General features: G+C 39.5%; 1 protein-coding gene across 1 annotated transcript in view; it reads right to left on the bottom strand.

Moving 5' to 3' along the window:
* The window catches only part of LOC126253479 (dehydrogenase/reductase SDR family protein 7-like), a 51,074-nt gene that overhangs the window by 8,927 nt on the left and 17,685 nt on the right, over positions 1-24,462 (bottom strand). The window contains exon 2 of the mRNA XM_049954840.1: positions 9,393-9,536. Within this exon, the coding sequence (XP_049810797.1) occupies positions 9,393-9,536 (144 nt within the window). The remainder of the gene's footprint in view (positions 1-9,392; positions 9,537-24,462) is intronic.

The following is a 24,462-nucleotide window of genomic DNA, read 5'->3' as shown; positions in this document are numbered from 1 at the left end:
TCTGTCAACCACCAGACTCACCTCCAGATGTAACCAATAAACTTTAGACAAAACCTCAGGTCGCTTGTACTTAAGTTTCCAAATCATATTGTAATCATCAGAAAAGACTGTAATCATTCAACAGTCAGCTGGGATAATAAGTTTCATTAGGAGTAGGCATAAAAAGAAACCGAATGCCTTTTTTGAAAACTACCTAGAACAGACAGTTCAGAATCCCACTAATGATGAAAATATATTTGATGTAATGGCAACAAACAGACCTGACATCTCTGAGGATGTTCACGTTGAAAGTGGCATCAGTGACCATGCAGTAGTTGTGGCAACAATTATTACTGAGGCAGAACTGCCATATCCCAGTGAGGAACTTTAAACTTTTAGCCCAGGACAAGACGAAGTAGAAGAACTACAGCTCAAGTTTAAAAGAACTGGTGTCCATGCATTGGATAGATAAAGATACATAGTAGAGCATTTCAAGATGGGAGGGACCTCCCACTACTGTAAAGGTTCATTTAAAGAAAACGAGATCGCTGCATAATGTGAAAAAAAAAAAATAATGCTAAAGATAGAGAGAATGAAATGAGTTTGGCTGTATGTAAAGCAATGCGAGACACATTCAGTAATTACCCTGGCAGAATATTAGTGAAAAATCTCTCACAAAACCCAAAGAAATTCTGTTCCTATGTAAAAGCTGTTAGTCACACCACAGTGTCTGACAATCATGGACATGACAGGAACTGAAATGTAGGGTAGTAGGGTAAAAGCAGAATTGTTTAACTCAGTATTAAAATGTTGCTTTACAAAGGAAAATCCAGGAGTACTGCCCCAATTTAATTCATGTACCACTGCAAAGATAAATGGAATAGATATTAGTGTCAGTGCATTTAGAAATAGACAAAATAATTAAAATTGAACAACACTCCAGAGCCTGGTGGGATTCCTATCAGATTCTATACTGACTTTGTGGCTGAGTTAGCCCCTCTTTTAGCTATAATGTACAGAAGAACCCTTAAACAAAAAACTGTGTCCAGTAGTAATATGAAGATAGCATGTCATACACACCCCAAGAAGTGATTCACAACACTATCATCTAATATCACTGACATCCTTTTGTTGTACAATCTCAAAAAATATTCCAAGTTCAATTGTAATTAGATTTCTCCAACAGAAGGACCTCCCGCATGCAGCCAACAAGCAGTCCAAAAGCATCAATCACATGAAAACCAACTTGCATTTTTTCACACAACATCCTGAAAGCCATGGATCAAGGCAGGCAGGTAGATGCATTGTTTCATGACTTCTGAAAGACATTTGGCTCAATAGCAGACACATAATTATTATCAAAACAAACACTTACTATCAAAAGTACAATCACATTGGGTATCAAGTGAGATTTGTGACTGGTTTGAGGATTTCTTGGTGGAGAGGACACATCGTTATCTTGGAGGATAGGGAATCATTGACAGATGTAGGAGTAACAGCACCTGCTGTTCATGTTTTATATTAATGTGCTTCCAGACAATATTAATAGTAATCTTATACTTTTTGCAGATGATGCAGTTATCTGTAACTAAGTACATTCTGAAAAAAGCTGCACAAGTATTCAGTCAGATCTTGGTAAGATTTCCCAAGCTGTGCAGAGACTGGCAACTTGCTTTAAGTATTCAGAAGTGTAAAACTGTACACATAACAAGAAAAGTATTATCCTATGACTGTAACATCAGTGAGTCACAGCTGGAATTGGTCAACTCATACAAATGCCTGGATATTATTATTTTATTTGAACAGACGAAAAATCTACTCAACAAGCGGCGCCAGAACACACACATAAAAGGTGGTTGTGACTGGCAAGCTTTCGGAGCCAGTGGCTCCTTCTTCAGGCTGTTGGCAGAAACTAAATCTCAATCTGTGCTATGCCTGTTGATGCAATTGGGAGGTGGGGTTACACTAGTCATGGCCTACACCTGAATAGGAGGGGGAAGAATAGATTAGTTTATCTTCTTGCAGAAAATGTATGGGAGAGGGGGGGGCGCACATGCACACAAGATGAAATACTTGTCATTACTGGAGTCAGAGGGACACATTTTTTAGGTTAGAGTCAGGTTACAGACAGAGTATTTAAAGAGATTAAAACAGAACAGTGCCATAATGTCTGTAGCAGTATCCAAAGAAATAAAATGTGTGTGTTTCATCAGAACATTAGAGGATTGAAAAATATTATAGATGAACTTCTTGTATGCCTAGAAAATGGGGTAAATTCTGAAGGTACAGACGTTTTGTGTCTCTCTGAACACCATGTAACCACAGGGATGGAGAAGTTAAATTTAAGGGATTACAGATTAGCATCTTATGTAGAGTCAACATGGAAAGAGGAGGAGTTACTACTTATATAAAAACTGGACACAAAGTCAAAAATATTGAAATAAATAGTTTTTGTGTAGATCAGATCCTTTAAGCATGTGCTTGTGAGTTGCTACTGCAATATACTTCTGTAGTAATTGTAACAATTTACAGACCCCCTCAAGGTAACTTTCAGCTACTCATGAAAAATCTAGAGGCACTATTGAGCTACCTGTCAGACAAAAAGAAGCAGTTAGTGAGTGGTTTGTGGTGATTTTAATGTTGATTTCTTAAAAGATTTGGATAGGAAAAATTAGCTAGAATCTTTGCTTGGTTGTTTCAATTTAGTATTTGTAGTAAATTTTCCAACTCGTGTGCAGTGGGATAGTAGGTCACTTATCAATAACATTTTCATAGACAGTGCTCAGGCACCAACAATTAATGTGTACCTAGTTGTTAATGGGCTATCTGATCATGATGCACAGTTAATGGAAATAACATATATAGCACCTCACAGGCTTCAGGCAGGTTCATACAAGGCAGGGAGGCTTATTGATGCGAACAGGGCACAGAGTTTTAAGATCAGCCTACAAGAGGTAGAATGGGATGAAACATACCCAGAAAATGATGCTGATGCCAATTTATTCCCCTGCAAATTTGTCTAAATATTTGAGAGTTGCTTTCCTGAAATATTATCCAAAAAAGCCATTACAAAGTCAAGTAAGCCATGGATTACTAAGGGAATAAAGATATCGTGTAAGAGGAAGAGGGAAATATATGGACAGGCCATAATAAGTCAGGATCTGACATTACTTGCTTACTACAAAATATACTGCAATATTTTAAGGAAAGTCATTAAGAAGTCTACAAGCTTATGTGTTCTGACAGAAATTAATAATGTGGATAATAAGATTAAAACTATATGGAATATTGTCAAATGGGAGACAGGGCAGCCTGACAGTGCACAGCATACCATAGCAATAAAGCTGAATGATGATGATGATGCGAGTGATAATTCACAAGTTGCAAGTATTTTTAACAATCACTTTCTGAATGTAGCAGCAAAAATCAGGTTAAAGGGTTCAGTTGAAGAAGCAAAAAAGTATGTTAAAAATGTCAGTCCCCAGGACTTTAGGCCTTTAGAAATAGCACCAACATCCCCCACTGAACTTAAGGGAATTATAAATATACTGAACAACAAGATCTCATGTGGTGGTGTTGGAGTCTGTAACAGAATTTTGAAGTGTTGTTCTAATCTAATAAGTAGAGTGCTTAGTGATATATGTAATGCTTCGTTGGCACATGGAATTTTTGCAGACAGACTGAAATACGCAATTGTCAAACTTCTTCATAATAAAGGGGACAAGAGTGACTTAAATTATAGACCAATCTCACATTTACCCATCAAATAGTACAAGCCCTAAATAACAAATTATTGCCAGTTGGTATTTTTTTTTATCTTTCCAAGGCATTTGAATGTGTGGATCATGTCACACTCTTAGAAAAACTCAGGTTTTATGGAATTGAAGGCTATACACAATGCTGCTCTGAATCACACTTAACAAATAGAAAGCAAGAAAGTTATGCTGAATAACACAAATAATTTTGGGAGTGTGGTAAATTCTAGTGAATGGGGAATTATCACAAAGGGAGTCCCACAGGGTTCAATTTTGGGTCCTCTGATGTTCTTTATTCATGTGAATGACCTCTCACTTAACGTTCAGGAAGCAGACCTAGTACTTTTTGGAGATGACACGAGTGTTATAATAAATCCCATTCCAGAAAAAGCAGCTGAAGATATTGTTAAGGATGTCTTTCAAAGAATTATTAAGTGGTTCTAAGAAAATGGACTCTCCCTTGATTTTGGAAAAAAAACTCACTATATCCAGTTGTGTACACTGAATAGAGTCATAACGACAATTGGTGTAGCAAATGAACAGGGCTCAGTTAACAGGGTAGATTTCTCCAAAATTTTGGGCCTTTACATTGATGACAACTTGAACTGGAAGAAGCATATTACTGAGCTTCTCAAACAATTAAGTTCAGCTTCTTTAGCTCTTCGTATAATCGCTAGTCTTGGTAATACACAGATCAGCCTTCTAATGTACTCTGCATATTTCCACTCAGTAATGTCTTACGGAATAGTTTTTGGGGTAACTCACCACTTAGACAAAAAGTACTGAATGCAAAAAAGAGAGCAGTGAGAATAATTAGTGGTGTTCACCCAAGGATGTCATGTAGGCACCTATTCAAGGAGTTAGGTATTTTAACTGCACCATCAGAGTACATATATTCACTAATGAAATTCGTTATAAATAATCCATCTCAATTTGCAAAGTACAGTGATGTTCATCCGTACAAAACTAGAGGAAAAAATGACCTTTCCTATCTGTTATTGAAGCTGTCACTTACTCAAAAAGGAGTACATTATTCAGCAACAAAAATCTTGGATCACTTGCCCAACAACATAAAGTGTCTGGCAGGCAGCAGCTCAAGTTTTAAATGTAGCTTAAAATCATTTCTTTTGGACAACTCCTTCTATTCTATGGACAAGTTTCTGTTTCAGAACTGGTAGATATTGATAAAATAATTGTGAAAATGGTCTATGGAACATGACATAACTGAACTAGTGTGACCATGACTGTGACCCATCCTAGTGTATTGCTCAAGTGGGTGGACCTGTACCAAATAGGGCTAACAGGGGATATTGACTAGATGCAGAGAAGGGCAGCACAAATGGTCACAGATTTATTTGACCCATGAAAGTGTGTCATGGAGATGTTGAAATAAGTTAACAGGCAGACTACTGAAGATAGACATAAACTGTACTGTGAAAGCCTACTTAGAAATTTTCTAAAACCAACTTTAGTGATGTCTCTTGGAATATGCTAGAACCCTCTATATTACTGCTCCCATAGGGATCATAAAGGTAAGTTACAACATAAAGACAGACTTTAAGCATAATTTTTCCTGTGCTCCATATGTGAAGGGAAGGGGAACAAGCCTTAATAACTGGTATAATGGAAAGCAACCTGCACCATGCAACTCTCAGTGATTTGCAGATTATAGATGCAGGTGGTTAATGGAATTTGTAACTGTTCTGCAAATTTTTTTATTTCTTATTTAATATTTTCTATATTAAAAAATTTGACCATGTGCCTCCGGTGTCCTGTGAAAGAACTTTTATAAATATCAAATCCACTGATGTCGATTACAATGCATGTAAATGATATTTTGGGCATTCCAATTAATTTAAATAAAAGAAGTAGGAATCTTTATTTAAGAGTTGGATACAAGCTGTAACAGGTGTCCTAACTGTTTTTTAGTTTGCACACTGACAAACCCTCATTCGGGCCAACTTGTGGCCTTATTATGCAGCAGTTTCACTTGTTTGTTGTGGTACTTATTTTGTCGTTCTTCATCTCGATGTTATCTACCATTCGCAGTACTAATATCTGTGGAATTTGAACTATCTGTCATGCTACCCAAAAATAGTAGATCTCGTTTGACAATGATTATATTGATCTAAAATTCTTTAACGAAACTCACAATAACAGACCAGAATACCATAAGGTAACAGCTATTTCTTTACACAAAAAATAAATTTTGCTGGCACATTTTCACCACGATACCATGGTTTGTACATGATTTTAGGCTTTCTCACCACCCAGTTGAATATCTGAGAACATTACAAAATGCCATACATCGTGAATTAAGGCACAAGTTCTCAAAAAATACATCAAAGAAAAGATTTTCTGCATGACCTTTGGCAGTTTCTTAAATTAGTACCTTGATTTTTGTATTTGGAGCTTTGAGCCCAGCACGTAACAAACAGATTTTTTAGGATGAAACTTTCACTCTGCAGCAAAAAGTTGATTTAAATGAGCAGCTGAAAACTGAAATTATCCTTCCCAACAGATTAAACCGGTGTATTAGACTATGGCCCAAAATCAGATCTTCGATTTTTCATAGGAAAATTCTGCTATGATCTAGGTTTGGTTCATGATCTGACCACACAATTTCAATCTGTCGCAGGGAGTGAACCATTTCTTGTTTGATGTTTTAATTGCCTCTCTCTGGAATGATTTTTAGGTAATGCGTGAAGATCCTGTTTCCTTCCTACAACATTTTTTGTTCGTCACTTTTAGGGGTTACTGGAAGGATAGTAAAATTACTCAATGTGTTCCTTTTCTTTTTGCTTGTCATTGTGCAATCAGTATTAATTCCTGGTAGGAGAACACATGCCATCTTGCGAGTTTTGATGTTTAAGCACTACCTCAGTGAACAGATACATCATCCTATCATTTGTGTGTCTAACTATTGTACAATCGCTTTGGAAAGCACCCTTCGGCGAAAAATCACTCACTGAAAAGTTACTGTTGGTACCCCATAAGAAAAATATTTACTACCAGCAACAAGAAATGATGTGTGACTGCTAAATTGTTTGGCTCTATATTTACTAAGACGGTATCTGTTCTTTCGGATGTTTAAGCACTACCTCAGTGAACAGATACATCATCCTATCATTTGTGTGTCTAACTATTGTACAATCGCTTTGGAAAGCACCCTTCGGCGAAAAATCACTCACTGAAAAGTTACTGTTGGTACCCCATAAGAAAAATATTTACTACCAGCAACAAGAAATGATGTGTGACTGCTAAATTGTTTGGCTCTATATTTACTAAGACGGTATCTGTTCTTTCGGACATGTCCGAAAGAACAGATACCATCGGTGACCAAGCAGCTCGTTAGAATTAAATTACAATGAAATGAACACCCTTAGCTGCTTACAGGTGTTGACATACGTCAACGGGGACACGGGAGGCATGCCAGAGATAAATCCCTGCAGTCGTGCTATCCTCTGTGCCCTCGGTGGCTCAGATGGATAGTGTGTCTGCCATGTAAGCAGGAGATCCCGGGTTCGAGTCCTGGTCGGGGCACACATTTTCATCTGTCCCCGTTGACATATGTCAACGTCTGTAAGCAGCTAAGGGTGTTCATTTCATTGTAGTTTGTTTGGCTCTGTTGTCTATGGGAGCAGCCATATATCGTCAGAGACCGTTCACTGAAGTTCAAATTTCTTGCCTCTAGTACTTGTGATTATTATTGAAATACACGAAGTGGGCAATCAATAAATCAAGGTGATATGAGAATGTTTTTGATGTTCTATTTATTAAACATAATCCAGCAATAAATATTGGCACTCTGTAGCACAGAATGGGCAAATAAGTATCTAGTCTAGTATAAGACTGCATGGGAGTGATGTTATCTTTCAGATTTATGTTGCAGTCTATGCCCCATAATTATTCAGATCTGAACACTGTAAACTAATCTGAAGACTATCACCACTAACCAGTAAAGCTCAGAGTTCCAACTGTTCACACTAAATCATTCAAGTTTGGTACCACTTTTCCAAAATTCTGCTGTGCCCAGCATGATATGTCCACTGTGATGTTCCACTGTATGGCAAGTTTTACTAACAAGGAGACCACATGGCAAATGTAATTTTTTATATTTATGGTGCATGAAGTTTTTGTGAACATCTTTAATTCACTAAATCAGGGTAAATTTTTCATTTGGCAGCTTTGCAATTGCTCTGTAATAGAATGCTTGACTGCCAGGCAGGCAGCCTGGGTTTGATTTCAGGTGGATGCAATTATTCCACACGCATTTTCATGAAGCATAAATTTTTTTCATCAAAATGACAATTAGATATATGTGTTAATTAGCAGGAATGAGAAACCAGTGATTACCAGTCTCAGCCCCACCCCTCCACCACCACCAAATCTTTATTCATTTTATGCTTCAAGAAAATGCTCATGGAATGTCCACCCTCGTTTAAAAATTTGCATTGGCCAGGAATCTAATGCAGGCTGCTGGTGTGACGAGAGTCAAGCATTCTAAAACAGACCCCAGCTGCCCAGCAAAAACCTGACCAAGCTCTAGTGAATTAAAGACACTCAGAAAATTTCAAAGCTGATTTTCTCAATATTTTTTTGCAAGTTGCACTGAACTACTCTGAATGATTAATATTCGATTTCTGAACTTCACATACCACGAATATAGAAAATTACAAAAATCGGTTTTGCTGGGTGATTTCCCTTTCAAGTCTGGAGCTATAGCTTCTGCACCGAAGTGTGCAAGGTTCAATGCTGTGGCTTTCCAGCTGCCCACAGTCCATCTCCGTAACTTCCAGACTACAACAACATGTGAACCTTTTTAAGATAATGCCTGGTTCATACACTGTTCCTCACTCTCTGTCACCACTTGTTATTTACCGTATCCCCACTCTGCCTCCAAAGCCCAAGCTTTTACTGACCAAATATAGAAAAATTTTGGTGAAACTACATCTTATAATCTCCATTAAGACTATCTGCCTACACTGTGCTGCTTTTAAACCTGAATGCGCAGACACCAAACATGCCAGTCTTTGCATTTATTGTTCAGCTTTTCAGCTATCATTTATTAAATTTCTCTTATCGCAAATTATTATACTTTGATTAATTTAAAATAAATCATTGACAGTAAGTGTGAGACCATTAACCCCAAAATATGACATACTGTTATATGTTGTCTAACTGTTGTGTCTCTAACAGATGTAAATCTCCTTTTGTGCATAAAATTTATTTACAGCCATGATAACAACAGTGAATTTTGTCATTGTGGGTTTCAGTTACTCATTAGCCATCTTAAGATCCAAGTTTCTAAGCAGTAGTTCTGCCTATGATGACAAGTTAGCAGGAGCAGGGACTGAAATTAAATAGGTGTGTGTGTGTGTGTGTGTGTGTGTGTGTGTGTGTGTGTGCGGGGCAAGTTTTTTGCCTGTGACTCATATGACAAGATATCATATAAATTATGATAGTGATTCTCTATTTTTCCAGTTGTTCACTGTACTCAGCTATATAAAACACTGTAATACTGCAAAACAAAACTGTTTATGCAATAAGCTCCAAGAAGCTTATTTCCAGTTGGAGAAGAAATATAATAATGAAAGTTTGCTACAAGACAATAAAAGAGCCATAAATAGATGAAATAAGCATTTTTTTTCTACTTACATTGTGAGTAGTTAACAAAGCATTCTTGACTCTTTGGAGCTCATCTTCACGTCTTGCTGCAAGAACCACCCTGCAACCAGCCTGATAGAAAGCATGGGCCAGTGCCTCACCTAAGCCAGAGCTAGCGCCTGTTATAAGAACCACCTGCAACAACAGTCAACAAATCAGACTTATAATATTACTTATGTCTATAGACACCTGCAGTTTTTTTTTCGAGGGGGAGGGGGATCAACACTCTAAAATTACCTTATTTGATATAACTGATTCAGTTAGTCTGAAAATGCGCCATGTCCCAAGCCCTAATTTTGACAGGAAGTATACAAAAGTAATTGTATCTAACACAATAATTATCCACTTAGAACCTTTAGGGTAGATTACTTTGATACCTACACAATATGCATATTTCAATAGTTTATGCAACCTTTTGATGTTATTAAAATGAATATGCATGCTACATTTTTTGCTCAACAGTCAAACTATGCCGCCATATTATTTCATAGAGGGTAACAATAAGTTGTAAAATATAGGTAAAAAAATTTGCACAAATAATGTATTTTATTCTAATGATGATAGGATGACAATGAAATTAAAAATCAGAAATATAAAATTTCAGAATGATTCAGAAAATCCTTCTGGACATCAACAAAAGTGGCACTTTAATGTGTAGTGCTTCGAGAATTTCCACGTAAATTCCAGAACCACTCGTCCTTTTGGCATCTCGAACACATGATATTTTAAAAATAAGTGTGAGAGAATGTACATGCTATGTGACAATTTTGTGTGTGCAGGCTGAAAAGCAGTCACGAGCACAAGGTAGACGCGACGGTCGACAAGATTTTGCCGCTCGTGCCACAGATATAGTATTGGGAGAGCAAGAAGTAATTGTGTAGTATTCCTTGCTGTTTTAGTGTCTGTGATTATTGCTAAAGAAAAATGAACAACTGATTATAGACATTTAATTGTACTTCATGTGTTGGACTTGCTAGAAGCAAGACATGTTCATAAATTATGTGGTTGTAAGAACTACGCTATTGCAGATGTATTTTATCGAGTTTAACGTGAGACAAATTGGTTGACTTATAAACATTCGAATATTGATGTGAGAAATATTGAATTTGTTCTCTGTGGAAGTTGAAATATACTATGCCTGAGTTAAAAGCATTCTTCGAGTATTAAATTATTTCAAAAATAGAGTGTCTTATAAATCCCGTAACCAGCATTATTCTTCGGAGAAGAAGGTTTTGGAGAATGACAGAGCCGGCAATCCAGAGAAGAATATCAGCTGCACAGATCAAGTAAGTCAACTGATGTGAGAGAGGTATGGATTTTGCTTGCAATCCGAAGTCACACTGCTTCTGAAGTAGTAAATTTAATCAAAGCCCAAAGGGCAGATTCAGAAGCTTTAAGAACGGAACTAACTGCTCAAAAAACTTCTTTGAGAAATGAAATAAGCGCAACTCTAAGTGATAATTTTAAAATAGATCTGAAAGAGGAATTAACTAGTTCGTTAAGCAGTCATGTAAACCACCTGTTCAGTAACCTTAGTCAGACACAGTCACCAACTTCACGACTTAGCTAAAAAGTTAGAATTGGATATTAAAGATAAATGTAATAATGTAGAAGTTGAACTTGGTGAAAAATTAGGATCGTTTCAAAGTATATGTAATGTTATATTTGATGTGGTAAAGCAGAGACTACACACTTTAAAGGAAAGTGTCGAGTGTCGAGAAACAGGACAAGCTAATTCCTATAGTCCAATCGCAAATTGCAGGCATCAGTACTCGAGTAGATTGTAACAACAACAACTGTACATATAAAAATTTTTTCTTCTGACTTTCGATAAATTACTGTAATCAATATTCTGAATCCATTTCTTTTCTTGTCATGTCTTTATGTTAAAGAAACTGTAAACACATTTCGATGTAAATTTTTATATTTATGTTAAATTTCAAGTAATGTTATAATAGAAATGAAGTTTAAATAATGTCGGGAATATTGTAAGATGTGAAAGTTGTAATTGTACGCCTGGTCCATACGTAGGCAATGTATTAGGATATGTGGAATGTAAAACCTTTGGTGAATACCCTATCTGTAGGGGAGCGGTAAAAGGTGGATGGCAGGCGAGCGCGGGAAAATGCACACGGGCGCGGTACGGCATAACGGGCTCAGTAGACAGTCGGAGTTGGGCACCGGTCTGAGGAACACGTTCCTGATCGAGGAGGCTATCCTGGAAAAAGTGGTTTCATTTGAGCCTCGGATGTGCCATTTCCGACGACTATACAGCATGGCTATATCCAATAGGCACTGAATTGAAAAGGATTACAACGCCAAGAAGAAGCAAAGTGCCGATACAGCAAGAGCCATAGCTGTGATTGTATGTGTGCTGTGCGCCTCGCCATCTCGCTGCCCGCCAACCGCCGCATCGACTTGCACAGGTCAATTCTTTACAAGTGTATCCGTATGGACCAGTGTTAAATTGGTTCCTAACTGTTCAATAATAACTTGACTTTTACCAGAATTGCCCTATTAATTAATGATCCTAATCACTAACCTGGACAGGGTCCTTTCCGCATATTGTGCAATCCGAGTGTCCCAAAATGAAGAATTAAAATTAATGTTAATAAGAATTACGTGCAGAACTATCTATGCTAGAAAGATATTTAAAGAACTTTGTTGTTAATGAATATTTTGGTAAATAATAGACCTGACAAATTTTGAAGATAATGTTGAAAGTGGTTTAGTAATGAAGGCTAATTAAACAGAAACAAAAATAATGGTAGTTAAATGAGGAATTAATAAGACAAAAAGAATAGTAACCCATACTTTGTAAATCTTGAGTGCTTCATGTGTCCAATAATTAATAGTTTCAACACAGTGACCATAACAGTTTCAGGGTCCCCCCCCCCTTTTTTTTTCATTCTTTTCATTTCTATTCATTTAAATGCTGAAGTGCACTGAACTGATTTAATCTGCAAAGTGAAAGTCAATATAAAACATAAATTTATCAATGTTTTTTCCTTATTAAGATTGACATTGTATGTGTGTTTCAAAAGTGCTATTTCTAGGGCAACCTATGCCCGATTTCAGTTGGATCAATAGACAAAATGCAGTGTGTAGTAATCATTGTAGTGTAATGTTGTGTATTTGTAGCTTGTCCAAATCAGTACAGAAAGGGAAAATACTAGTTCAGTAGATTTTTCGGGTTCTAACATTTTCCATGTAATGCAGTATTACTACGTGTTATGTTTGTACGTACATCCACTTGTACAAGAAAAAAACTCACGTAATGCCTAATTAGGCTGGCAACCGTATTATTAATAATTGGTAGCATCTGCTGCGTAGGTTTCTTGTCCGTATTAACGTGTAGTTGCACTTATTACTAGCTTGACGTATCATTGTTGTTACTGACTGGGTATAAGTCCGATTTTGCTTCCATTCAGGTACACGTGGTCATCATATTTAATAAAATCCTTTCTTATAAGGTGAAGCCCGTCAACTTATCATAGTACAGGCTTTAAAGAGTTAACGTACGCACGAGCAGAGACGTTACAAGATAATGTGGAACAAAACTTTAAGGAGAAACTAGCAACTTCAGATATGATAAATATAAGTAGCCCGGAGGAACAAGTAGAGGAAATGATAGACTGAAAAGTTGCCGCGAGAGTAACCCCCAACAAAGTGTCTCCAAATTTGTCTTCTGAATACCAAGAGAGGTATAGATAATTTATGGAAGGAATTCAAACTTATTCAGGACAAAGTAGATAATAGGGTGGCTTCTCCTAATGTGGTATTGACTAGTGAGATAATGAAGGATTTACAATCGGGAGCCAATTCTGGATTATCCAGGCAATTCCCTATGTTTAAGCCAGACGAGGAAGAACATCCTACCCATTTTTTGAGGAGGTTCAACCAAGCCTTGCCCAAGAACTGGGAGGATTCGAAAAAGTTTGACTTTGCTGTGCGGTATCTATTAGGGGAAGCCTCAGAGTGGGGTAAACACTGAAAACTCTTCCTCTTGGGAAGATTTTCAAAAGAAGTTTAAAGAAAAGTATTGGTCAGCTAGTGCCCAAGAAAAACTGTTATTGGACTTGTGGGATCCAAAGTATTACAGTAATATGTGGGGAACAATGAGAAAGTATTTCAACTGGCATTCAATACAAGCGAAGTACTTGGATAAGCCAATGGAGGAAGAGGGGTTGGTTCAAATTTTAATAAGACAATTGCCCATTTACATGAGGAAGGATATACTATGTAGTGGGTGGAGAACGGTTGAAGAATTATATCTTTTGTGGACATATTTGATGCCTTAAATAAGGACCGCAATGAGAGCGTACACCAAAGTGAAAATCAGAGTTACAAAACGAATAGTAATAAAAACTTTAAAAGACATGAGGCTAACTTAGCTAGAGTACACCAGTGTAACAGGAATAATGTTAATGATAATTATCAGAAGAAGCATCCACCTTCGAATTTAGGTCCAGTAACTTCGCAGGAATTTGTGCCAAGTAATAATAGAGCACAAAGTGGTAACATAGTGCGATCTGGATTCAGGGCCAGCGCCCAGGTCGTGGAGAGACACTAGGAGGCCTGGTTTATTATAAGTATGCTAATTTCACACACAAAATACCGACAAAAGAATGGTTGTTACTGGAAGAACCAAACTTGACTACCAATAATCCACAACCAATAATAGTAGGAAACGTGGAGACTTTTGAAGTTAACATATTTATAGATTCAGGGAGTGAGGTGCGCTCATTTATAGCACGTTCTTTAACTTATTACGAACTCAACATCACCTATCTCTGTTACCAGTAACTGGAGTTTACACAGTTGGTATAACAGGAACGAAGAGCAAAGTTGTGAAACATGAAACTTAGGTGAATTGCAACATTGGAAATAATTTGTTTCATCAGACATTGTTAACAGTAGAAAATATCAATAGAGATGTATTATTTGTGTTAGATTGGTTATTAGAATTTAAAGTCATTTTAAATTTTGAAGAAAATCTATGTTTTGGGAAAGGGGACAGTAGATATTGGATACCATTTGTGACAGACAGCTACATTGGTAAACAAACAACTGAGAGTCAATGTCTCCGATTAGCAGCTACAGCACAACTGTCACTGGAGATCTATAATGTAGACCAATTAGCATATAGGATTGACTTACAAAACAAAGTAAAAGAATCCCCAATATTAACTAATGCACAAAAACTAGATTTATATAGAATTCTAATGGAATACGAAAAAGTATTTTCCAATCGTTCCAGTAATTTCAGCGATTATATACGCAAGTTAAAATCAAAGATGACACTCCATTTTTCTGTAAGCCATATCCAATACCGGTAAGATTGAAAGAAGCAGTTAAGGAGGAAATTGACAAAATGATTGACAATAATATAACAGAACATAGCTCTAGTGTCATGAATAGCCCTTTAGTAGTGGTAAAAAAGGTTACACGAGGTGTGCGATTAGCGCTAGACGCGCATACATTGAATAAGCATACAGAAACAGAACGAGATAGACCAATTAACATCAATGAACTGTTATCCAAATTTGAGAAAGCAGTTTTTTAGCACAATGGACCTGACTGCTGGATATTGGCAAATTAGGTTACACCCAGAGTCAAAAAAGTATACAGCATTCCTGTCCGATGGTAAATCTTATCACTTCAGTGTGTTACCTTTCGGACTTAATATCTCCATAACAGTATTTATACGTGCTCTGGATGAAGCATTAGGAAGAGATTTAATGAAGGATTTAGTAACATATGTAGATGATATTCTTAAAATCTCATCTACCTGGGAAGAACATTGCCTAACACTGAGTAAGACCCTTGAAAAAACTTAAAGGAAAAGGTATTACAGTGAAATTGTCTAAATCATACTTTGCGAGGCAAGAGCTTAAGTTGTTAGGGCATCTTGTCGGGGTACAGGGGATTAGACTGGATCCTGAGCACATAAAAGCTATTAAAGAATATCCATCCCCTAAAAACGTGAGACAATTTAAGGGGTTTATCAGAATGGCTGGGTACTATAAGGTTTATTAGGGGACAAGAACTAAATGACACAAGAATTTTACGTTTGTTAAGAAATACCATGGGTTTGGGATCAAGAGGCAAATAATGTGTTTGAAAATGTAGAAAGAGCACTAGTAGAAGCACCCATATTGCAACATCCGAGTATGGTCGAACCATTTAAAATTACAACCGATGCATCTGATTATGGGATCGCAGCAGAACTATTCCACGGAGAGTGGGGTATAGATAATGTAAATCACAGATCTATTGCTTTTGATAGCTGTAGTCTTAATAAACATGAATTAAACTACACAGCTATGGAAAAAGAACTGTTAGCAATAGTATGGAGTACATCCAAAAATTCCAAACACTAGTATGGAGGGTCAGAAATCCATATCTACACAGATCATCAAGCTCTATCTTTTTTGATGAATAGTCGTTTGTTACATAGTAGATTAATGCAATGGATGTTGTTCCTACAAGAATATGACATTATAATACAGTATGTAAAAGGTTCTGAGAATATTGTACCAGATGCTTTGTCTAGGTTACCTATAGGTATGGATGAGTTCAAATGGAAGGACCCGGTGTAATTTTGCAATTAATTTTCTGACAGGAGAGTATCCACACACCAGGGTACAAGAGATAGCACAAAGAGTAACAGAGAACATATATCATGATCCCTATTTTACCGAGAGGTTTGCTATGTGTATTCGGAATTCCTTGCCTCCTAATCAAGCAGGAAAGTGGAAAATTATGGGTCACAATTTATTTTGGAGAGATAGTATAACATCACAATGGTGGCATTTATGTATTCCGAAGTTAATGAAAGGCGAAATTGTGTGGTATGCTCATACAGGGTACGGACACTTCGGAATAAAGAAACATATAGCTCATATGAATAAGTTCTATTACTCCTGCCTGGAAGAAAGAGACACATAAGTTTATTCAGAAAAATGAAGGACCTTACCAAACACAAACAGTAATACATCCCAAAGTCTTATTCTTAGTAGATCCTACAACTGGATCAGAGAAGGGAAATACAATGTAAAGGACATAAAGATGTATACCCCCCAGGGACGTTAACATTCTGAGTCAACGGACAGAGTGACGACTGTCAGATCCAGAGTTGTTTTTGGTGTTTCTTCCAAGATAGTTTTCTTGCACCAAATTCCCTTCAAATTTTAAACTATTCTATAATCTATTCTAAAATCTTAAACTGTCCTATAATTTTAGTACGTAGGAAACCAGATACGACAGTCAAGTAGAAAACTTAAGAGAATCACAAATGAACAGTGATCTCTAGACATTAAATGAAACGAACAGAATGTTATGTTAGTGAAAAGTATAATATCTTGGTACTATTTAAACAGAGTGATATTGAGATGACAAGCTGAATAGAGGATTTTATGTGTGTATAAGAAGATAATTTAAAGTGACTAACTACACAACTATTTAATAATAGTGTATAATTTTCTATTTGGTATAGAATATTTTATACCTTTTATGAAATGTGATGTAAATGGGAGGGTTTGTATAGCTTTTGGAAGGGGTGGGTATCGTAGATTAAAACATGATTTACACCAACATATAAATCATGGCTAACACAGAACACACACCACACCTTTTCAAACAACCCTCACAGCAAACAAGTGCAACTGATTCTTGATCATTTGCCGTTCCATAGGAGTTGCTAAGATTTTCATGGGGGACCTCAAGGGTGAAAGTGAGAATGTCCATTCTTTAGGAGATGATTAGCACCATTTCTCCTCCGGCTTCTCACTCAAGTACTGGCAAGGTAGGGGTCCTGGGGAAGGGTGGGTGGGAAGGGTTTCCTGTCTTCGGGGCTATCTTGTTTTTCTTCTTCAATCTTAGCAACCATTTCCATTTTTTCCTTTCTTACTTCTCTTTTGAGTACCTGCCTATTTTTTCCACTCTTTCCATATTCATCTACTTCTATCGCAGGAGTCCTTCATATTCTCTGTGGTTTACAATAACCTACTACTTATCTCCAGATAAGAATGCCGAAGAATCAGGCTGCACAAACACATATCACCATACACACAAAGATACACGAGTATGCAAACAATGAAACTTCTAACTGGAAAACTGTCGAGAGGTATGAACCATCAAATGTTGTAGGGAAAAGGGATGTGTACATCAGGAAATATGCACACATTGTTGTTTATTGTGACAGTTCTACATCGCATGTACACAGGTATTTTGATAAGGACACAAACAAACACACACACAAAATTCAAGCTTTCGCAACCCACGGTTGCTTCATCAGGAAAGAGGGAAGGAGAGGGAAAGATGAAAGGATGTGGGTTTTAAGGGAGAGGGTAAGGAGTCATTCCAATCTTGGGAGCGGAAAGACTTACCTTAGGGGGAAAAAGGGACAGGTATACACTCTCACACACACGCATATCCATCCGGACCTGGCTCCTACCCTTGTAACCGCCCCCGGTGTAAAACCAGTTCGATGCACCCTCCCACCACCTTCTACTCCAGTCCTGTAACCCGGAAGGTGTACACGATCAAAGGCAGAGCCACATGTGAAAGCACCCACGTGATTTACCAACTGACCTGCCTACACTGTGAAGCTTTCTATGTGGAAATGACCAGCAAACAACTGTCCATTCGCATGAATGGACACAGGCAGACAGTGTTTGCTGGTAATGATGATCACCCTGTGGCTAAATATGCCTTGGTGCACGGCCAGCACATCTTGGCACAGTGTTACACCGTCCAGGTTATCTGGATACACCAACCTATCAGAACTCCTGAGATGGGAACTTGCCCTTCAGTATATCCTCTCTTCCCATTACCCACCAGGTCTCAACCTCCGCTAATTTCAAGTTGCCGCCACTCATACCTCACCTGTCATTCAACAACATCTTTGCCTCTGTACTTCCACCTCGACTGACATCTCTGCCTGGGCTCTTTGCCTTTGCATATGTCTGCTTGTGTCTGTGTGTGTGCGGATGGACGTGCGTGTTTGTGCCTGTCCTTTTTTCCTCCTAGGGTGGGTCTTTCCGCTCCCGGGATTGGGGTGGCTTCTTGCCCTCTCCCTTGGGGCCGCATCCTTTCGTCTTTCCCTCTTTCCTGGTGGGGCGGCCGTGGGTTGCAGGGGCTTGAGTTTTGCGTGTGTGTTTGTGTGTCTGTCAGCATGCCGGTGCTTTTGTTTGGTGGGTTGCCTCATCATTGTTTTTGGATATGTTTTTCCCACGTGGAGTGTTTCCCTCTATTATGTTTATATATATATAGTGGGGGGGGGGGCACTCCACGTGGGAGGAATATATCTCGGAGCAGGGATGATGTGACTTGCCAGGCGGGGGCGTTGGTGTGTTGGTGGAGGCGCTGACGGGCACGGGCACACACGTGAGGTTCGGGCTTTCTCAGCCCATGGTTGCTTCATCGGGGGGGGGGGGGGATGGGGGTTGTGGGGGAGTGGGTGGGGGTGGGGAGTCGTTCTGGTCCCGGGGGCGGGGGGACTTGCCTTGGGGGTGGGGGGTGGGGAACAGGTGGGTGCTCTCACACACGCGCATGTCCATCTGCACATGTGCGGACACGGGCGGACATATTGTGGGGGCGGGGATTTCAGTCGAGGCGGACTCTGCCCAAACTCATTGCCTTTACAATATGTCTGCTTGTGTCTGCATGTGTGTGTGTGTGTGTGTGTATATATATATATATATATATATATATATATATATATATATATATATATATATACACACCTGTCCCTTTTTCCCCCCTAAGGTAAGTCTTTCCGCTCCCGGGATTGGAATGACACCTTACCCTCTCCCTTAAAACCCACATCCTTTTGTCTTTTCCTCTCCTTCCCTCTTTCCTGACGAGGCAACCGTTGGTTGCGAAAGCTAGAATTTTGTGTGTATGTTTGTGTGTCTATCGACGTGCCAGCGCTTTCGTTTGGTAAGTCGCATCATCTTTCTATATATATATATATATATATATATATATATATAGGTCGATAGACACACAAACAAACACAATCATACACACAAAATTCTAGCTTTCGCAACCAATGGTTGCTTCATCAGGAAAGAGGGAAGGAGAGAGAAAGACGAAAGGATGTGGGTTTTAAGGGAGAGGGTAAGGAGTCATTCCAATCCCGGGAGCGAAAAGACTTACCTTAGGGGGAAAAAAGGACAGGTATACACTCGCACACACACCCATATCTAACCACATATACACAGACACAAGCAGACATTTGTAAAGGGAAAGAGATTTGGCAGAGATGTCAGTCGAGGCAGAAGTACAGGGGCAAAGATGTTGTTGAAAGACAGGTGAGGTATGAGCGGCGGCAACTTGAAATTAGCGGAGGTTGAGGCCTGGTGGATAACGAGCAGAGAGGATATACTGAAGGGCAAGTTCCCATCTCCGGAGTTCTGACAGGTTGCGTTAGTGGCAAGTATCCAGATAACCCGGACGGTGTAACACTGTGCCAAGATGTGCTGGCCGTGCACCAAGGCATGTTTAGCCACAGGGTGATCCTCATTACCAACGAACACTGTCTGCCTGTGTCCATTCATGCGAATGGACAGTTTGTTGCTGGTCATTCTCACATAGAAAGCTTCACAGTGTAGGCAGGTCAGTTCGTAAATCACATCCACACCGGCTGTTCAGAGCATCCTACTACAGGCCAACCGCAAATTAGAACAGTATGCCACCCTCCACCTCAAAAAACTATCCAATCTCCTGGTTTCCCACCTCCGGAAAGGCAACTCAGTCACCCTTCACAACCTTTCCAGCAAACCTCAAATTGCACACAAACCCAGTCTCTCCCATCTACTCAATCTCCCACTTCCAGCTCCACTCCCTCCAAAACCTCAAAATTCCAATCAACACAATCTGGAACCACAACACCCCAATTCAGTAGTTAACCTTTCCTCCAAACCTCTCTCCCAATCCGAAACCTCTGTCCTATCCAAAGGCCTCACCTTCAGCCCCACTCCCAGATTCAACCAAACAGCCCTCATCAAAGATTTACTGTCCTACACTCATACTCTCTGCTGGAAATATCACTTTGCCACGAAGAAAAATGATCCTGATCCTACTCCTAATGATCCAACTCCCCAAGACACTATCCAAATTGAACCCTGCCTGGAACAGTTCCGTCCTCCGTCACAGCGGGACCCACCTCCTCTTCCTCAAAATCACCCTCTCCAAACCTTCCAGGAATTTCTAACTTCCAGCCTTGCTTCTCAATCCTTCTTAAAAAACCTTAATCCTACTCTCAACATCACCACCGCTGAAGCCCAAGCTATCCGTGATCTGAAGGCTGACCGATCCATCGTCATTCTTCCGGCGGACAAGGGTTCCACGACCGTGGTAATTGATCGTCGGGAGTATGTGGCTGAGGGACTGCGTCAGCTTTCAGACAACACCACATACAAAGTTCGCCAAGGTAATCCCGTTCCTGATATCCAGGCGGAGCTTCAAGAAATCCTCAGAACCTTAGGCCCCCTACAAAACCTTTCACCTGACTCCATCAACCTCCTGACCCCACCGACACCCCGCACCCCTACCTTCTACCTTCTTCCTAAAATTCACAAACCCAATCATCCCAGCCGCCCCATTGTAGCTGGTTACCAAGCCCCCACAGAATGTATCTCTGCATACGTAGATCAACACCTTCAACCCATTACATGCAGTCTCCCATCCTTCATCAAAGACACCAACCACTTTCTCGAACGCCTGGAATCCTTACCCAATCTGTTACCCCCGGAAACCATCCTTGTAACCATTGATTCCACTTCCTTATACACAAATATTCCGCACCTCCAGGGCCTCGCTGTGATGGAGCACTTCCTTTCACGCCGAACACCTGCCACCCTACCTAAAACCTCTTTCCTCAATACCTTACCCAGCTTCATCCTGACCCACAACTTCTTCACTTTTGAAGGCCAGACATACCAACAATTAAAGGGAACAGCCATGGGTACCAGGATGGCCCCCTCGTATGCCAACCTATTCATGGGTCGCTTAGAGGAAGCCTTCTTGGTTACCCAGGCCTGCCAACCCAAAGTTTGGTACAGATTTATTGATGACATCTTCATGATCTGGACACACAGTGAAGAAGAACTCCAGAATTTCCTCTCCAACCTCAACTCCTTTGGTTCCATCAGATTCACCTGGTCCTACTCCAAATCCCATGCCACTTTCCTTGACGTTGACCTCCATCTGTCCGGCCAGCTTCACACGTCCGTCCACATCAAACCCACCAACAAGCAACAGTACCTCCATTATGACAGCTGCCACCCATTCCACATCAAACGGTGCCTTCCCTACAGCCTAGGTCTTCGTGGCAAACGAATCTGCTCCAGTCCGGAATCCCTGAACCATTACACCAACAACCTAAAAACAGCTTTCACATCCCGCAACTACCCTCCCGACCTGGTACAGAAGCAAATAACCAGAGCCACTTCCTCATCCCCTCAAACCGAGAACCTCCCACAGAAGAACCACAAAAGTGCCCCACTTGTAACAGGATACTTTCCGGGACTGGATCAGACTCTGAATGTGGCTCTCCAGCAGAGATACGACTTCCTCAAATCCTGCCCTGAAATGAGATCCATCCTTCATGAAATCCTCCCCATTCCACCAAGAGTGTCTTTCCGCCGTCCACCTAACCTTCGTAACCTGTTAGTTCATCCCTATGAAATCCCCTAACCACCTTCCCTACCCTCTGGCTCCTACACTTGTAACCGCCCCAGGTGTAAAACCTGTCCCATGCACCCTCCGACCACCACCTACTCCAGTCCTGTAACCCAGAAGGTGTACACGATCAAAGGCACAGCCATGTGTGAAAGCGACCACGTGATTTACCAACTAACCTGCCTACACTGTGAAGCTTTCTATGTGGGAATGACCAGCAACAAACTGTCCATTCGCATGAATGGACACAGGCAGACAGTGTTCGTTGGTAATGAGGATCACCCTGTGGCTAAACATGCCTTGGTGCACGGCCAGCACATCTTGGCACAGTGTTACACCGTCCAGGTTATCTGGATACTTCCCACTAACACCAACCTGTCAGAACTCCGGAGATGGGAACTTGCCCTTCAGTATATCCTCTTTTCTCGTTATCCACCAGGCCTCAACCTCCGCTAATTTCAAGTTGCCGCCGCTCATACCTCACTTGTCTTTCAACAACATCTTTGCCCCTGTACTTCTGCCTCGACTGACATCTCTGCCGAATCTCTTTGCCTTTACAAATGTCTGCTTTTGTCTGTGTATGTGTGGTTGGATATGGGTGTGTGCACGAGTGTATACCCGTCCTTTTTTCCCCCTAAGGTAAGTCTTTCCGCTCCCGGGATTGGAATGACTCCTTACCCTCTCCCTTAAAACCCACATCCTTTCGTCTTTCCCTCTCCTTCCCTCTTTCCTGACGAAGCAACCATTGGTTGCGAAAGCTAGAATTTTGTGTGCATGTCGACCTGCCAGCACTTTCATTTGGTAAGTCACATCATCTTTGTTTTTAGATATATTTTTCCTACGTGGAAAATATATATATATATATATATATATATATATATATATATATATATATATATATATATATATGATGATTTTACAACAAGTATACGTACGAAGGAGGCACGAGTAATGAAGGAGAACACAAGCCAGATTGGAGTTAATTATGATGCTTAATTAAGGAAAGTTAGTGTAGCAAATACTCTGATGGAGTGAGGAGTCATAGAGTAGTGGGATTTGATCATTAGATGTAGACATAGTATCTACAATGAGTTGAGTAATATGAGTAGACATAATATCTGCTAAAGATTACAGAAGTTGAGAAGTAGAGGAGGACTCTGGGGTATGAAATGAAGTATTAAGAAGTGAGTGTGAAGTATGAAATAGATTTTTATTTCTTCTAGGAAATATTTAATTATAGTGTACATAAAGATGTATACTAGGACAATGAACCACGAGGCCTACTCGGGAAGGATAAAGGGGGGGGGGGCACCCAGCATTTATTGAATATAAATGGCAGATAGGCAGACCTAAGAAAAGCTGACCTCTACTGTGCGGACAGGGGCACCAAGAAAGGGATTGACCTGTACCATAGGAGTATAAGAATTAAGAGGGGTGTACCTACCAAAACTCATGTGCACTCATGGGGTCAACCAACCTGTAAGATCGAGGTACTGATCCTAGGGGAAAAATACAGTGTCGTGACAGAAGTCACACATTTAATAGGAATTATTCTGGTAAGTTTGAATTCTATATTCCACTAGCGTTATTATGTTTTATGTGAGTTTACAAGTGTTGGGAAGAATACTTTCATTTGCCCAGAGTTCCTCCAGACTACGAACAGTCTACAATTAATGAGGCTATTACGTACTAAAGAAGCAGCACAAATAATTAGAATGAAGAGTAAAATACTCAAGTGTCATGAACACCTGGAGCTTATGATTGGATACCCAAAGGTTTAGGCCCCTCGACTCCTAGACGGAGTGAAATACTCCCGTTTTATAATCAAAGTAAAATGAATAAAGAAAAGCTATATAGTAAATAAAAGGGTTATGCGTGGTTAATAAAAAATGTGGAATTATGAATTGTTATTCTATGTAATACTAATGTACATAATGAGTATGTATAAAATATCGGTTATTCGAGCTAAGGGGAGGGATACGTAGTGCTTCAAGAATTTCTGTGAAAGTTCCAGAACCACTCATCCTTTTGCCATCTTGAACACATGACATTTTAAAAATGAGAGAGAGAACGTACATACTGCGTGACACATTTGTGTGTGCAGGCTGGAAAGGAGTCATGAGCACAAGGTAGATGCAACGGTCGTATGACATCGACAACTGTTGGAAGCTCATGCCACGGAAGTAGTATTGGAAGAGCAAGAAGTAATCACGTAGTATTCCTTGCTGTTTTAGTGTCTGTGATTATTGTTAAAGAAAAATGGACAACCGATTATACACATTTAATTGAACTTCATGTACTGGACTTGCTAGAAGCAAGACACGTTCATAAATTATGTGGTTGTAAAAACTACACTATTGAAGATGTATTT

This window comes from Schistocerca nitens, chromosome 4 (assembly GCF_023898315.1).
Source record: "Schistocerca nitens isolate TAMUIC-IGC-003100 chromosome 4, iqSchNite1.1, whole genome shotgun sequence".
NCBI classification, from domain to species: Eukaryota; Metazoa; Arthropoda; class Insecta; order Orthoptera; family Acrididae; genus Schistocerca; species Schistocerca nitens.
Note: the sequence above shows the minus strand (reverse complement) of the source record. Positions and strands in the feature narration are given on the sequence as shown.